This window comes from Sitophilus oryzae, unplaced genomic scaffold, assembly GCF_002938485.1.
Source record: "Sitophilus oryzae breed Bouriz unplaced genomic scaffold, Soryzae_2.0 scaffold_1718_pilon_pilon, whole genome shotgun sequence".
In the NCBI taxonomy this organism is placed as follows: Eukaryota; Metazoa; Arthropoda; class Insecta; order Coleoptera; family Curculionidae; genus Sitophilus; species Sitophilus oryzae.
In genome coordinates, this window is record NW_022146411.1 from 1,522,665 (window position 1) to 1,539,768 (window position 17,104).

At 32.6% G+C, this 17,104-nt stretch overlaps 1 protein-coding gene across 3 annotated transcripts in view; it reads left to right on the top strand.

Moving 5' to 3' along the window:
• LOC115881397 (dmX-like protein 2) overlaps positions 1-4,138 on the top strand; it is a 66,735-nt gene extending 62,597 nt beyond the window's left edge. For all 3 annotated transcript variants that reach the window (XM_030898855.1, XM_030898857.1, XM_030898856.1), the window contains 3 exons: positions 2,018-2,148; positions 2,207-2,368; positions 3,910-4,138. In XM_030898855.1, coding sequence (XP_030754715.1) covers positions 2,018-2,148; positions 2,207-2,368; positions 3,910-4,107 — 491 coding nt within the window. In that variant the 3' untranslated portion in view covers positions 4,108-4,138. The remainder of the gene's footprint in view (positions 1-2,017; positions 2,149-2,206; positions 2,369-3,909) is intronic.
• Positions 4,139-17,104: the final 12,966 nt, after the last annotated feature.

Genomic DNA, 17,104 nt, shown 5'->3' on the forward strand with positions numbered 1-17,104 from the left:
TTTTAAAATAGTTTATTTTTTTTCTACACACATTTTCCTACAAACGTAAAAACCGGCAACACTGTATGGTGCTTTTAATTTTATCTCTCTGCCTGTCAACTGATCATTTATATCACTCTCTCGCATGCATTAAAATACAGATCCCACCTAACCTCAGATCACGCAGATGAACTGACCAGGGCTATATTATATTATTTAAGTTTTGACTTCTACATTAAATTTTAAACATGTTTTGTGGTTAATGTCAAATACTAAGCCAAAAATTAGTTTTTGTTAATTTTATTTTCTAAAATAAAATTAACAAAAACTAAAATGTATATGTAATGCTAATTTATGTCATAAATGAATGTCAGTGTCAACATATTTTTTTATAAATCTATGTTGCTTGTCTTAGACCATGATACGAAGAAAACAAGGTATGATCGATAGCAACTCCAATTTCGTTAAGTTTGCGCATACCGCCTGTGACCTCATACGCCATACAAAAAAATATCCATATTGTTCAATTGCCACTAATAAAAAAAGACCTAAAATAGGGAAGAATTAAGACATAACCCCAAAAGTTATGTGAAATCATCGAGCTTGACAGTTGAAAAATTATTTTCACATTTATTATGTGTCATCTGTTTGACAATTTGAAATTGGCGCCCGGAGCTTGCCTACCCCAATGGTGCCGTTTATCACCTAGCTGTGACGTAGTGACCAACCTGCGCAATATCATTCCTTGTATTCTTTGTATCATGGTCTTAGATTGTTTAGATGTCTTATTCCACTTAAATTTTCACAATAATTTTTTAAATAATATACGGCGTGTTTATAATAATTTTATAAATATTAAGTTTACAAATATATACTTGTATATTCATTTTATTCACAGAACGAATAATTTACTTTTCTTTGGGTTTAACTTGAAAAATATGTTCATGTTTACCTGACACCTAAACCTAACCTCATAACGATTAACATTTTGGAAGTAACTACTAACTATTGACAATAAACGAATTGTCACGTCACGACAAGCTGCATTAGCATAATTGAGTAAGAGAGCCGTGATCACGCCACTCTTTGAAATCACTAACATTAACAAAATTACAGTATCAGTTAACAATGTGATTTAATAATCACGGTATCGCTCAGCCCTACTCCATACGCACAATTCAAATTTCAACTTTCTTTACACCGGAATCTTTATTTTATCAATGCTTATTGATGTAAATTTAAACCATATTAATACAATAGTAATAAAAAATAATAACAAATTGATAATTTCTTTAATACAAAATTGTATCATAATAATACTACCATACGATCGAAAAAAACGGCGTCAAATACGGCTGGGGAATGACACTCGAGTTCAAGCCCTAGACGTCATTACTTGGCTCGGACTCTTGTTTGTTTTTTAATGGCGCTTACTGCCAGTTGGCCTGAAGAAACGTTCTATCCTTTTTTCTCTCTATAATTAGTGTTAATTTTTGACAAATGTTATGTCAACATTTTTAGTAAATGACGTCTAGAGATTGACCTCGACAAAATTATTATCGATTGTCATTCTCCAGCCGTCTTTGATGCTGTTTTTATTTGATCATACGGTATTTATATTATTATTACACGTTTTATTTTTTATCTTGAGAACTATTTAAAAAAAAAAATAATGAGAAATTAAAGTATGGAGTTTCTAAAAATTGAATAATACATATACTGAGTGATAGTAAAATAATTTTGAACTACAATTGTCTTTATTTTAATTTACAGAACGTTTCGGTCAGATATTACTGACCGTTTTCAGATGTGAACTGAATAATATACTGTAGTTAGTATAGAAAAGAGACTACTATTTTTCAAATGCAGTGGCATAGAGCAGATGCATTTATCTAAGTCGCTAAATTTCCACAAAATCCTACCATCGGCTCTGTATAAACGTCTTGCTTATTATCACCGTGATTCGCCCTGTACTTACTAAACATTATTTTGCACTATACTGATGTAATATACAAAAAATATTTATTATTATGTTTAGCTGGACATAGTTCGGAAAACAAAAACGTCTGTATATGGGATTCGATTCTACCTCACAATAAAGCTCTGGTTATGGCTTTTACTTGCCACGATCAGGGGTCAAGCAGTCTGGTATTTGCACCCCAACATCAGGTATTTGAAATTTAATATTAATAAATGAATTATTTATATTATTTATTATATTTTATAGGTATTAATCTCAGCTGGAAAGAAAGGTGACGTTTGTCTTATTGACGTTAGATCAAAGAGTATCAGACACAAGTTTAATGCACATGAAAACGCCGTCAAATGTATCGCCATTGACCCTCACGAAGATTACTTTGCTACTGGTTCTGCAGATGGAGATATTAAGGTATGTATATTTTCTTTATTAATTATTAAAAGAATGCATTTGAATCATGTCATCCTGAACGACGCCATTTACACTTTGTATGGTAATCTCAAAACAATTTCCGATGCACGTGATCAATTTTGAGTGACAAGCGATGGCGACAGCTCTGCCAGATTGTAATGGATTTATGAGATGAATCTTAATTTAAAATTGGCAAATAATATATTTATTATATCATTTTTTAGAGAGTTTTACGTTCTATTTTTAATTTAATAATAACTAATATTTTAGTGACTAATTGATTTTTGTTTTATAGCTTATTTTACTTATTCCATATTGACAAAAACTAGTCCATTATGAACTTAGATTATGAAGCGTTAAGCGTTGTTATGACTTATTTATTTATTTATTTATTGATGTACATCTTACAACGCCATAAGTAATAACAAGAGGATGCTATTAATGCACAAACTAATAATCACAGAATTTAATAAAAACTATCTTTGAAAGTGGTATAATGTGCTTATTCATCAAAATTACTTCTCTGACTGCAGTCAAGGGTAATAAACGACCTTTATTGTCACGTTCTCGTTCAAACTGTTTAGCAGGGAAGCTACGAGCTCTTTTCTTCGGCTGTACAAATGCTTCGGCCTATTTTCAACACACAATTTCAAGAAATGCAATACAGAAACTTGAAAATTTAGTTCTTAAAAGAACTGTTTGTGCTTAAAAGTGCAGTTTTTAAAAAAAGACTACGAAAATAGGCAAAAAAACGAGAATCGTTCAGAAAGATTCAATATTGATAGATAATTGTCAAATAATAAAGGACAACATTGCTGAACACGGCGCAATGTGACCAACATAGCGATAATAAAATTCGGCGGATATTCGTACACATCAAGGTTGGTACAGTATCTAGTTTATTATAGTGATTTTCTTAGCACCGTATAGCACAGATCGTTACCCAGTGTTGCCACAAGCTTATTTTTCATCGGGGTAGATTATAACGAGATAGCGGGGTGAAATTGTTTTATAAAGGGGCAGATCTACCCCGAATGGGGTGGCTGTGACAACACTGCCGTTACCACTTTTCCACTCGCTAGCTCATGCGTCGCGGCCGTCACGACCTTTAATTTTTACTCCCAACGCGCGTAAAGAAGTTTCACTTTAAAAACATTTGTCAATTACTTACAATAATATAATGCTGACGGAAATGATGCGTATATCCTGACCTCAATACAGCATAGTCATTGGTGAAAGATGGAGGTTACTCTGCTTGGATAGTGACGAAACTGTTGAGCACGTCATATGCACCTGGCCAATTGGGTATATGTTATGGTGTTAATAGTTTAGTAAAACGATGCTTGACTTAGTGGATTTTATAATATAATACTCCGATATAGTCCTTTATATAAAGATTTTGTTATTGGGGGTGAAATGTAATTTCATTTTCTGATTGAGCCTTAATAGACCCGATCGGGCGTATTAGGATAATTTATTTATACATACGACATTTATTTACATTTGTAATATTTATTTACCAGTTTTTTGTTTCTTTTTAGATTTGGGGAGTAGCTGTACCGAATGTTCTGCTTTCTCTGCCAGCAGAACATGCCAGAAGTAGCTTTTTCAAGAATATAGGGCAGGGCGTAACGCAGCTTCAAATAGATGCACACTCCAGATTATTCTCCTGTGGAGCTGATGGTAGTATGAAGGTTCGCCAGTTGCCTGATAGAGAAACATTAATAAGCCATCATTGAACAAAATAATGGAGAAATAATATAAAGTAGATATAGAATTATGCATGATGCTTATAAAATATCAAATGCTTCTGATAAGTATATAAAAAGAGATTTGAACATTGCAAGAAAATCATTATCTTAGTATATATAAATGTCTTTGAAGATACTATAACGTTAATGTACCTAACAATTTATTAGGAAAGTTTGCAACTTGCAATTTGACGTCTTTTATTTTATGATAACAATATTTGTTAACTAATAATTATGTTTCTAAGTCAATAGCTAAGTAATACACAAATACCCTATAGTTGCATGGAACAGTATTATTCAAAATTAAATATGAAAAAGCTCTTATTTGCTGTTTCAAATATATTTAATTGTGGTGTTTTTTAATAATTGATGTTTAGATAAATAACTATTGTGCATTATGTATTACATAGAAAATGAACCTATAAATACATTTTTATTAAATATTATAAAATTTAAAATTTATTGTCTCTTAACATATATTTCTTAAATATTTAAAAACAAACTTTTATCATATACAATTAATTACAAGTATAGTTAGAATATTCTATTGTTCAATAGATATTAAGCTATAAATATTATGTGATTTATTTTAAAACTGTAAGATATTTTTTATGGCGTGTCATGAGTGAATATTATAATTTAACAATAGATTTCTGATGTACGTCTAGTTCTTTTTTATATCAAATTTACACTCGGTAATTTATATTTGTCAACTTTTCTGTATAAACCAATGATAGATTTGTTATGCCAAAATAAGAATTTTAAAACTTTTATATTCTCTAGTCATTTTTAATAATACTTTTTATTTCAGTAATATTTTACTCATGGTCGTCATTGATTGTTTTTATTAGAAAATTGTGAATTTATTTGTTGTAATAAAATATATATAAGTAAATTGAGTATTATTTTTGTATATATCTATACATATATATATATATATATATATATATATATATATATATATATATATATATATATATATATATATATATATATATATATATATATATATATATATATATATATATATATATATATATATAAGCAACGTAGTTTTTGGGCTCGTATAAGCGGTTTAATAAATCTATATATATATATATATATATATATATATATATATATATATATATATATATATATATATATATATATATATATCACTATATATCGTCTTTGGAAACAGGAAATCGCATGCAAATTTTGAACTGTCCAGATATTGGCTCCCCTGTTAATTTTACAGCGAAGTTGTAAATAGGTGTTTTAAAAGCCTGCGTATGCTGAATACACATGCCAACTTTGAACAATTTTGGACAAGTCGATTTTAAGTAATTTAAGAAAAACTGTATCTATTTTTATACTAAAACTGTACATGTAACAATGTAAAACCAAGCAAATGGCTTAAGTTGTAAATCCAATCAACAATAAACCTGCAAAACCAGGCAAAACTTAAGCTGTCATCCTATAATTTTGTCAATGTTGTGTCCAATGATAAATTGTATTTTCTAAACGTTAGGCTTTTGCCTTATTCGAACCTGTTTTAGAGCTCAAACGCACTGACTATATTATGGTGCGTTTAGACTTGAGCACGCACGCACTGATCCTCCGCGAATGCTCAAGTGTAAACGGCTATGCGCGCACGCTTACTCTGAATCTGTCTGTGCGCGAACAGCCGCGAACGTGAGCCGTTTGGTGTAGGTTTTTGGTCCGTGCTCAAAGGGATTTTATGTGTGCGGGAACACTCAGTTTACATCGGCAATTTCTTTTGTCTGCGTTCGTGCGTGCGTGTGTGATTTTTTTTTCGTTTTCTTTATTAAAATTATGGAGTGGACCAATTAATAATAACGCAGATTCATTATTATTAATTGAAGAATATGAAAAGTTGCCTATATTATGGGATGTTAAACTCTAACATTGTGATGTTAAATTCTAACATTCTTTATATTATTAAAAAATAAAAAAAACGCATGGCAAGATCTTGTTAGTAAAATTAATATTGAATATGTCGATGTTAATGAAATTGCTATTCTAAAATTTGTATCTTTTGTTCGTAATAATTTTTGGTGTTATTAAATTTTGTAAATATTTAAAGTCGGGTCTGGTCATTCTTGTAAAATTTTTGAACTGATCATAGCCCTCCTCAGACACTAAGTTGTTGCATTAAATTATATCAATTTCTAAAAATTTGGGTTTGCCACCAGCTACGATGTTTTCGATTTTTCTCTTTTTTAATAATATTGTGCATAACAATGACTGCAGCCTCGACTATTTCTTGGTCGTCCATTATTTTCGCCAACACAACTCTGCTGTGCGCGCACAAATGGATCACTTCATTCGTCGAAAAATAAGTTTTTAATTTGAACGGAACCGAGAGCGCGAACGAATGCCGTGCGCGCACGTTCAGCTCGTGCGTGCTGAAGTCTAAACGCACCATTATACTAATAAATCAATATACCGAATTGGTCATTTTAGAAGCGTGGTTTGGATTTTAACGTGTAAGACAGTGATGTAGGCAGCTTAATGGAAAATCAAATGTATTAAAAAGAGATAAAAGTTGGGTTGATACATGTCTTCTATGCGGTATTGCCAGATTTTGCATCAAAAGTTTAAACCACACAAGTAGGCGTTTATGGAAAATGTTGCATCTAGGCTTGGAACCTTTTATTTTTCACAAGTAGTAACTCCTTTTACTACAGATGTAATAGATTGTATTTAGCTTAGATATGGTATCTTCAGTTCAGTAGTATACATCAAAGTTTTTAAAATAGTTTTTTTTCTACACAAATTTTCCTACAAACGTAAAAACCGACAACATTCTATGTCGCTTTTGATTTTGTCTCTCTGTTTGTCAATCGGTCATTTATATTATTCTCTGTCTTACACGTTATAATCCAGACCACACTTCTAAAATGACCAAATCGGTATATTAATATATGTTTTACTTACTCTTTATTGTGTATTAAAAAATCTAGTTTGTTATCAGATCAACAACAAATATTAATTATTAACTGTAATTATGTATCCTTATGTATGATGTATGTAATATCAAAAGAAGTGCGTACCTTATGTAGGTACTTGAGTACTTACACTCAAGTACGTGCCAAGTACCTTTACATAGTATATTTTTATATTTACAATATAATATCAGAAAAAAAAATATAACACTTATATGGAATAAGAATAAGAGTAAGTCTTAAAAACGTAAACTAATTGTTTTGTAAAATATTACCTACCAAATATTTCTTTAATGATATATAGTTGCGTCATTTGGATTTTTTGCCACTTGAAAAACTCTCAAGATCGTTAGACATCAAAAATATTTTGGTTTGTTAGTAAATCTTAATAAACATACCGAAAAAACAATATTTGAAAAATATAAAAAATATATTAATGCTGGCCAAGTATTCTTTGGTCATTAATTAACGGTTACATATTTTTTATGTAGTGTTTCATAAGATTTCTGGATAAGTGGATGACATACCAAGAATTTACAACTTTGAGAAACACCTCTCTGTAGTATTGAGTAATAAAAAGGATTGGAAGAAAGAAACGCTTACTCAGCATATAAAAGACCATACCATAACGTGGTATACTGATGCTTCCAAAACCAAAGCAGGGACAGGGATAGGAGTATTTGTGCCAAAAACTAAATACTCCGAACCAATGGGCACCTACCCCAGTACCGTTCAGGCAGAAATTTACGCTATCGTAAGATGCGTACAATTTATCTTAGATAGGAACTATCGAAAACAGGAAATTGCCATCCTATCCGATAGTCAAGCAGCACTTAACGCGATCATCTCAGTAACCATCAATTCGAAGTTGGTCAAAGAATGCCTAGAGAAGCTCAACAAATGAGGCAAAGAAAATAAAGTCCTCCTACTCTGGGTGCCTGCTCACCAAGGGATAGAAGGCAATGAAAAAGAAAATGATCTAGCTAGGAAAGGAGCGAACAATCCACTAACTGGACCAGAACCGTTCTGTTTTCCAAACGGGAACCAACTGAAAGCGGAACTGAAGAATCTGGAAGACTCCATCCAGGAATGGGTGTCCTCCAACGGTCTAAGACACTCGAAAAAGTTCCTCAGAGCTTACGGCCGAGAAAAATTAAAGGTTTTCCTTGATTTAAGTAAAAATAATCTTCGGATTGTCACGGGGTTTCTAACAGGACACTGTCTCCTCCACGAACACCTCAGTAGGCTGAAGCTGAGAAACAACGGCGAATGCAGATTCTGTGGGGATAATGGGGAAACACCAGAACACTTTATCACTGAGTGCACCGAGACGACGACCATTCGTGCCATGAACTTTGGTACGGCTGATGTCGAGGATGGAGAGCTGGCCTCTGTGGAGCCGTCTCAGATACTGGCTTTTGTTAAAGCCCTGAGACTCTATGATGAGTTATAACTCGTTATAACTCAAGAAAGGGGAACACGCAATAGATCTATAAGGTCGCGGTGATTAGCTCCCCTCCTAAACATTCTACATTCATTCATAAGATTTACTTATTTATCGGTCATCGTTCAAAATCTACTTTGTCATATTGACCATTAATTTATTATAGGCTTATCGGTGCATTTCAGTTGATTTTAAAAATCTCGAGCGCAGCGGCCAATATGACAGAAATCAGAAGTTTCCGGCTCCGTATTTCACCCAGTTCCCAGTTCCGATGATGATGGCTTTGAAATAATATTAAAATCGTGGCTTTGTCATAATATTTAAGTATTTTAGTTTTGAATAGTGCAGTTATTGAAACTGTAAAATACTCAGGATGCATCCACACCATCCTAGAAAAAGCGGAACGGCGAGTGGCGTATCGGCGTAATGACCTTGTCTCGATTTCCAGCAATTCGATTGGCTGAAATTTTTGACAGATGAATTTTCCAAAAATTTCAGCCAGTAGAATTGCTGAAAAGCTTTTTCTAGGTGGTGTGGATGCACCCTCAGGTACGAGGTTTATGTGATGTGACACTGTTTTGAGTAATAAAAATTAAGTGAAAAAGAACCCGAACTGGACATCGCGTCGCTTTGTGTTATGACAATTTCAAATGTTAATAAGATTGTCGAAAAAATGTTAACACGTAATTAGGGGCGTAATTACGGGGTTGTTGGGTGCAATAACATTCAATAACTCAACTTTCCCGGAGAGATTCCGAGAAAAATTAATTTCAACTTGCCTGAAACAATATTTTATAGCTCACACCGATTTGATCAAAAGCAGAAATGAATTCAAGCAGCTCGACGAAACAAGTGAGTAAACAAAGTGCCCATTACATAAACAAAAAATTAAATAGGCATATACTATAAGAGGATAAATTATAATTTGCAATATTAATGGTATACTTGATTTAATCAACTAGTACTTAAATTTTGTATTAATAGGATGTCTCATTTTGATTGAAATCATACGGTATCTCCGTTATTAGTAGAGATATACCCTGCTTGCAAGCGAAACCTTGGGTCGGCGTTTACATGTATAGGAGTGAATCTCTATGGCAATCTAGTAAGTCGGAGAGAGCAAAAATACGAAGCATCACTTAATTTGACGCTAGATTCCATTCCGCTTTGAAAAATACTTGCCTTCTGTCTTTATTCATTACATCTTATTACTCTTTTAGAATCTTCACAAATTATTCTTCCTAACATTTTTGGAATAATTATATAATAAATTTTTAGTATACTCGCTATTTAAACACGTGTATTTGTATATGCCAGTTGTTTACGATATTCTCCGATGGGGGCAGCACCGACGGAAAATGCACCAAGCCTATAGGGAATTACAAGAATTAGTGAAGGGGGAATCAGATGAATTTTAGAATAGAATATCTTGTATTCGATTACTTTATTAATATTATTTAATTTATCCAATCTATTTGAATTCTAATGCAGACCACAAGGGAAAAACGATCTGGAAAAAGTCGCAAAATTAATATTTCGAGAAGTTGACTAGTTTATACGCCAAAAAACGCTTTTTATTGAACGTTTAATATTTAAGGTAAAATAAGTCATTGTAAACTGAGTTATATTTTACTAAATAATGTGGTAGATTTGCGTCCTTATGTTATAGATGAAATCGCGTTCGCAGGTTGAGGACCAGGAAATAAACAACCTTTTATTTAAACATATGCCGACATTTCAAGCTTTATCAAGGCTAGGGGCGCTCACGCGGTGTGATGAGTTACGAATAATTGCTGAAGTAAACCACTCACACATGACAAAAATATGCCAATAACAAATGTTTGTCAAGCACACGGGTGCATTTTCATCATCATTTTCATCCTCATTTTTGTTACCAGTACATTCTGGACTCAAATTAGCAAAATTCAAAAGAAAATAATTTTAAACTTTTAAACCAGTAGGGTATTTCTAAGGTTACAGTGTTGGTTACAGTTTATATTTATTATTTTATCTTGTAGGATTTAGGAACATCGAGTGTTTGGCTTCCATAGTTCCATACCTCAATAAATTTGATAAAGCTATAACACTTGTCGCGTGTGATAAGTCAATTGATACAGCTGTCATTCATTTAGATAACCGTCTAAATAAACTTTCCAACTATCTTAAAAATAAGAGCTTATTATATGTAAGCAAAACAATATTCAGTTTGCGTATTTTAAAACTTTTATTCTACCGGGAGATGCGTCGTCATTGGAAACAAATTTGAACTGTCCAAATATTGGTTCCCCTATTAATTTTACAGTTAAGGTGAAAATAGTTTTTTAAAGGTATGCGTATGCTGAATCTCTCTCTCTTTATTCCTACAAGAGAAATGTAGTGGTCAAGTGTTCCGTGTAGTTTGTTTCCATAATTCCCTGTCTACTGCTTCATGTACCAGCGTGTACAGTGGCTTGCGTGTGAGCTTTAATAGCTGGTCTATCCATCGGGAGGGCGAGCGGCCTCTTGATATTTTTCCTGGAACCTTGCCCTATATGATAAAAGTCTTTCCATACAATCAGAATCCCCTCTCATAACGTGACCGAAATATTACAATATACGAAAACTAAAAGAATTTCGGACTTCCATTGTCTTTATTTATTTTGCTTACACAACGTTTCAGTTAGAAGTGTCACTGATCGTTATCATGAGGTTCTCCACTAAGAATACCTACAATCGAATGTTTTATGAGTGGCTGCCAGATTGTTGAAATTTCCATACTTGGATTGCTAAAGATTTTATTATTGTTAGAAATGAAGTTCTTTGTGGAAAACCCGGGCTTCCGACCATTTTATGTTGTGCTCTTGCTTAGACCACACATGATCTGTATTTTTTATGTTCAAGTCGTACATATAGAGGACGTTTTATCTCCTCAATATACGACTCACCGCAGATGCATTTTTTTTCTGATTTTATGATTCTGGTTTTGTTTTTGTTAGAACACTTCTTAGACTATACTTAAAAACGGTTTTAATTTTATATTGCTTAGTTATTCGCCTGAACTTCTCCGATGTTCCTTTCACATATGGAATCGTTAAGGGAGAGAGAGAGAGAGAGAGAGAGAGCATCCTCCTCAGGCTGGTGCACCAATGAGTCAGATTTGCAATTAGATATAATATATTGTCTAGGGTTCTTGCAGATAACGATTCTGAAGCAAATCGGTATTAATATTACTCAGTTCAGAATTCAGAGATTCTTGGTTACTGCATATAGTGATTGCTCTCCTAATGTTTTAACTATCTCTTTTGGTTGCTAATGGTTCGACTGGGAATTTAAATATTATCCCGTATGTGTGGGTTTTCTATATAGAGCAGTGCTAATCTATTACCGAGAACCGTGAATTAGTGGTTTCCAGCACATAAATTAATGGTTTCAATTAGCGTAGAAGTTTGTTTCCTTAATTCCAATGTAAAGCTTCATTCAGAACCTCGAAACCAATGGAATAAATTAGTAGTTTCAATTAGTCGTAGAAGTTTGTTCACCTAATTTTAATGTAAGCATTCTGAACGTCGTAATTAGTGGCAGTAATTTTCAATTAGTGGAAAAAGTTAACAAACTTTTGACTTTTTCACTAATTATACTTCAAAATTTGCGAGGAATGTCATTTTGGCCTTTGATTATCACCATCAAGAAAAATTTTGATTAGAAATCAAAATTTTATTGTTTTATAAGCTAAATATTTGACTTGCTCTATGGATACAACAATCTACCGCAAGCTGTTGCTAGGATAATTAAAACCACTAAATATATTCCACTAATATATTCCACTAACCAAACAAGAAGCTCCCAAGTTTTAATTACATTTTACTTTATACTTTTTAGTTTACAATCATTCACAATGTGTAAAAAACACAATTAAAATTAATAAAATATCCTAGCAACAGCTTGCGGTAGTCTGTTGTATCCTGTTGTATCCATAGAGAAAGCATAATATTTAGCTTATAAAACAATAAACTTTTGATCTCTAACCAAAATTTTTCTTGACGGGTGATAATCAAAGGCCAAAATGACATTCCTCGCAAATTTTGAAGTATAATTAGTAGTAGTATAGTAGAAAAGTCCAAAGTTTGTTAACTTTTTCCACTAATTGAAAATGACTACCACTAATTGACGTTCTGAATGCTTACATTAAAATTAGGTGAACAAACTTCTACGACTAATTGAAACTACTAATTTATTCCATTGATTTTGAGGTTCTGAATGGAGCTTAAGCATTCAGAATGTCAAAATTAGTAGTAGTCATTTCCAATTAGTAGAAAAAGTAACTTTTTCTACTAATTGGAAATGACTAATTTGTAAAGGAATAGTTGGAGTTACAATTGGAATGCACTAATTTTAACTGGGTTCACTTGGATGTATTTCCGAAATATATAGTCATTGACACAGGGTGTATCGTCGAATAGACGATAAAAAATGCCAGCCACAGGGTGAAGCATTTTTTAAATAAAACATTCAGTTGGATTCTCTTACCAATTCTAGATACTTTTGATGTAAAACCTCCTATGTCTATCTCTAATCGTATCTGAAATATGGACATTTGAAATACGATAATTTTCTTTCTTTGAAATGAATGACATGCTACCGAATCCAAACGACATAACATACAGCGAAATAGTTTGCGTCAAGTTTGCGTATTCCTAGCTTAATTTTTCATGCCCTAAGAATGACACTAGCTATCAATTTAAACCTTGGCTTAAACCTTCCGGTTAATTTTACCTTCGCGATAAAATTAGTGTCATTCGATAGCTTATAGAAAAGTAAGATGTAAGCAATATGTAAGCCGTTTCACTGTATATCCGTGTACATCGTTTGTATTGTGTAGTCTGCCAAAGGCGGCAAATGGTCATTTTTCATAAACCAATATTTCAGAATTATTGGTCTAAAATCCCCAGGATAATTATTTAGTTTAGAAATATTAACCCCCTGGAACATTTTTAAAGCACCCTGTATAAGTGACGATATTTTCCTATAATACGTCCTAGTCTGACTCTGGACTAAAATGGATATCTTAACTTGTTCTATATTATGATATATGCAAAAATAAGAACTTGAACAGGAAGGATAAAATAAGGAAATTGAACACAAATGAAATTGTCTCCATATAGAGATCAAAGCTGAATGAAGCGTTTCTGATGCATACAGTTTGCGTATTTTTTTTCTGTGCGGTACTTAGCTTGATTGGTACCTACTTCTTAAATGAGTACTTGGGATTCACAATCCTGAGGTAATAATAGGCGGTTGAAGCGTAGTGCTAGCCCATTACCTTCCTTGTATACCGAACGGCTCCTAGCATGGCAAGCTGTACCTTGCTATTCCCAAGGCGTTAAACGCTATATACGGGAGCTATTATTATATTATAAACGAAACTATCTTGCTTGCTTACTTCTTTGAACTAGAGATATATACGTGGGCTATTATTATTCTTATTAATATTTGAAACATTATTTACTATTTAGGTTTGTTTCAAAGTCAAAGCCTACTTGATCATAAAATATTTTATTATTATTATCACGATATGAGTTTTGAGAGAAAAAATGAAATAATTTGAAAATACAGTATAAAATATTCAAATATTCTCTTAATATTAATACTCTTTGCTAGTTTGTTTATATTAAAAAAAATACTATATTAAAGGAAAGAAGGAATCCACCAAATGACTTCATGAAATAATTATTATTTACATTGTACGTAAAAATAAATAAAAACAAGTTGTATATTATATTTACACCTTTTGTCTATTTCAACCGAATAAATTTTAAATCTTGAAATATAAACAAAATTAGAAGGAAACTCTAAAATAGTCCATTGGAAACTTAAAATAGTACTAAAAACAATTAATTTACTAAAACGATATCTGTTATAAAAAATAAACGCATATATACAAACTACAGGAACTAAGTACTTATAATTAATTGAATGATAAATAAATAGGCTCGTGCGTTGGACCAATAATCGAGGAATATCAGCGCGGTATCGGAAACCCAGCCTAGTTTCTGTTCTCCTGATTCTCCGGATCGGAATCTATAAATTTCTGTTAGGTTTAGGTAAAATCGATAGTCTCCTCTCCGCTCTCTTTAACCGATAAGTAGAATTGATAAGGAGTTTTCGAACGTGGAACCGTAAAATACCTGTCTATACCACACTATACTGTGATGGAACGCTTAAAAAGCTAGTTTTTTGAAAGCACAATTTAGGAAATAATAAATAATTTATTGATTCACTTCTGATACAATTTTATGCGTAAAGAAATTCTGGACCGTTTTAACATTGGAATTGTTTTTTTAATAATAATAAATAATGTATGATTGTTTATGGTGTCACTGATCGAAAAAAAGTTGTGCGGTAATAAATTTTAAGGCGTCCGCGGTACTTTGGCCGGAATTTGAAAAAGTGTCCGGGAAATTTGACCTTAAAAACAACTTTGTAAAATATTTTAATCGCTACGATCTACGATGTCATATATACACACAACCAAACTTATATGGAGTCATCTATTTATTTTTCATAATTTTTGAGATGTATGAAAATTTTGTGTTTATGAATCAAACAAAAAAAGAGCAATAAAAAAATAATCAGTGGCCAAAATAAACAAAATTGTATTTTTTTGGTTTCTGAAACGGAATTAAGATTTAAATTTTTAATGGTCAAAAAGCAAAAACAAAAAGAAAATTGATAATTTTAATATTCCTTATTACCATCTCTAACCCTTATGCAAGCTTCTATCTGCGCTGGCATGCTTCTTATTAAATTATCAACGTTGTCTTGGGGTATGTTTTCCCATTCTGCTAATGCTGCATCAATAAACTGTGCAAGATTTCCTGGATTATTTCGACGAGCTCTAACCCTTCTTTTGAGCTAGTCCCACAAGTGTTCGATAGGCTTTTGATCTGGTGAACATGCAAGCCAGTACAAAACTATGACACCTTCCGTTTCAAGACATTCTCTAAGACATTCTCTAGTCACTCTGCTGGTATGGGGAGGTGCACTATCGTAGAAGAAGTTAAAATTATCTCCTATTGCAACTCTCCAAACCAAAGACCAACCGATTGGTTCTAGTACCAAATCAACATATATCTCCGACCCGTTAAAGTTTGTTGAAGTGGTAACAATGGAGTTTTTGCTCCCAATATAATACCTCCCCAGAACATTATAGTTCCTCCTTTATATCTTGGTACAGATTTGGCAGCCTGAAGTCTCGCTCGTCTTCCTGGAGCTCTGAGGACCTGTATTCGATGGTTATCTGATCTTAGGCCAATTCTGGTCTCATCCGAAAAAAGAACATTTTGCCAATTCTCATTTGTCCAGTTTTGATGTTGGAGGCATCAATTTAGCCGGTCAACTTTATTTTGCTAAGATAACTGTGGCATCCGTAACTCTTTCCTACTGTAAAACCCTCGAGCACGAAACCTTTTTCTTATGGTTTCAACTGAAACGTTCACATTTGTAGCTGCCAATAGTTGTCTGTGTAGCTCTGGACGAGAAACATTGGGATTTATTCTAGCAATTTGTCACAAGGCGGTCTTGTTCAGTTGTGACTCTTTGACGACTTTGTCTGGGCCTATCCTTGTGTGTTCCTAATTCCAAGTACCTTGCATATGTTTTTGATACAACACCCTGGGTAACGCCTACTATCTCTGCTAAGTCTCTTTGGAGCATTCCTTGTTCGGTGAGAGCAATAATTCTTCCCCTCTATACATCTGTTAATCCAATCTTATCTTAAAGTTGTATACGAATTTTTATCCTTGCAAGAAATTTAGTCAGAAATAAAGAGTGATTCCATATAAGTTTGGTTGTGTTTATGGTATTTATTCTGTGGTATCACTACTAAATCAACAATATTTGAAAGCATCCTTCTCTACAGGGTGTTCCAAAAAATATGTGCCATCTCTCGTACAGAGATTCCTCGCGTAAAAATAAGATTTATTTTTCATTGGGTTCGATGCTGCTGTTTTTTTCGTAACTACCGGAGGTTAAAGTCTTATTTTTTTTCAATTTATTATAATTTTCTTCCAAGTGCCTTGAGCGATTCGAATGAAATTTGGAGGGTAAAATTTACTATGCTTATTTTAATGCTAAAAAAGTGTCGACAAGTTCACCAGGGACGTGCATATGGGTTATCACCGGAATATTTTTCTAAAAAAAACCTTTGCGCCACTAACTTTTTTTCTTCTTATTAGCAAAATTGTGTAGGCCAATTAATGCGAATTAAAAGAAGTATCTTAGTATTCTGGCCATTTCAATCTCATCGATGAGATAAACGTAATTTTATGATCACAATTAATAAAATTAAAATAAAATTAATAAATTATTTACTCACTGTACTTTATTACTAGATTTTATTAAAATTTATAAAACTGATGTACAATGTACAGTGCTACAGCAAATTCCCCCACAAAAAATAATGGTATTTAAGATAATTACAAAAGACCTATTTTTAATAGTTTTTACATCTTGCAACTTTAAAACTATGCATTTCCGCACCCATGTTTATAGGGGGTATATATATTTAACTTTTTTTCATATTTTTTGTTGAGAAATCAATGAGTATCTACAT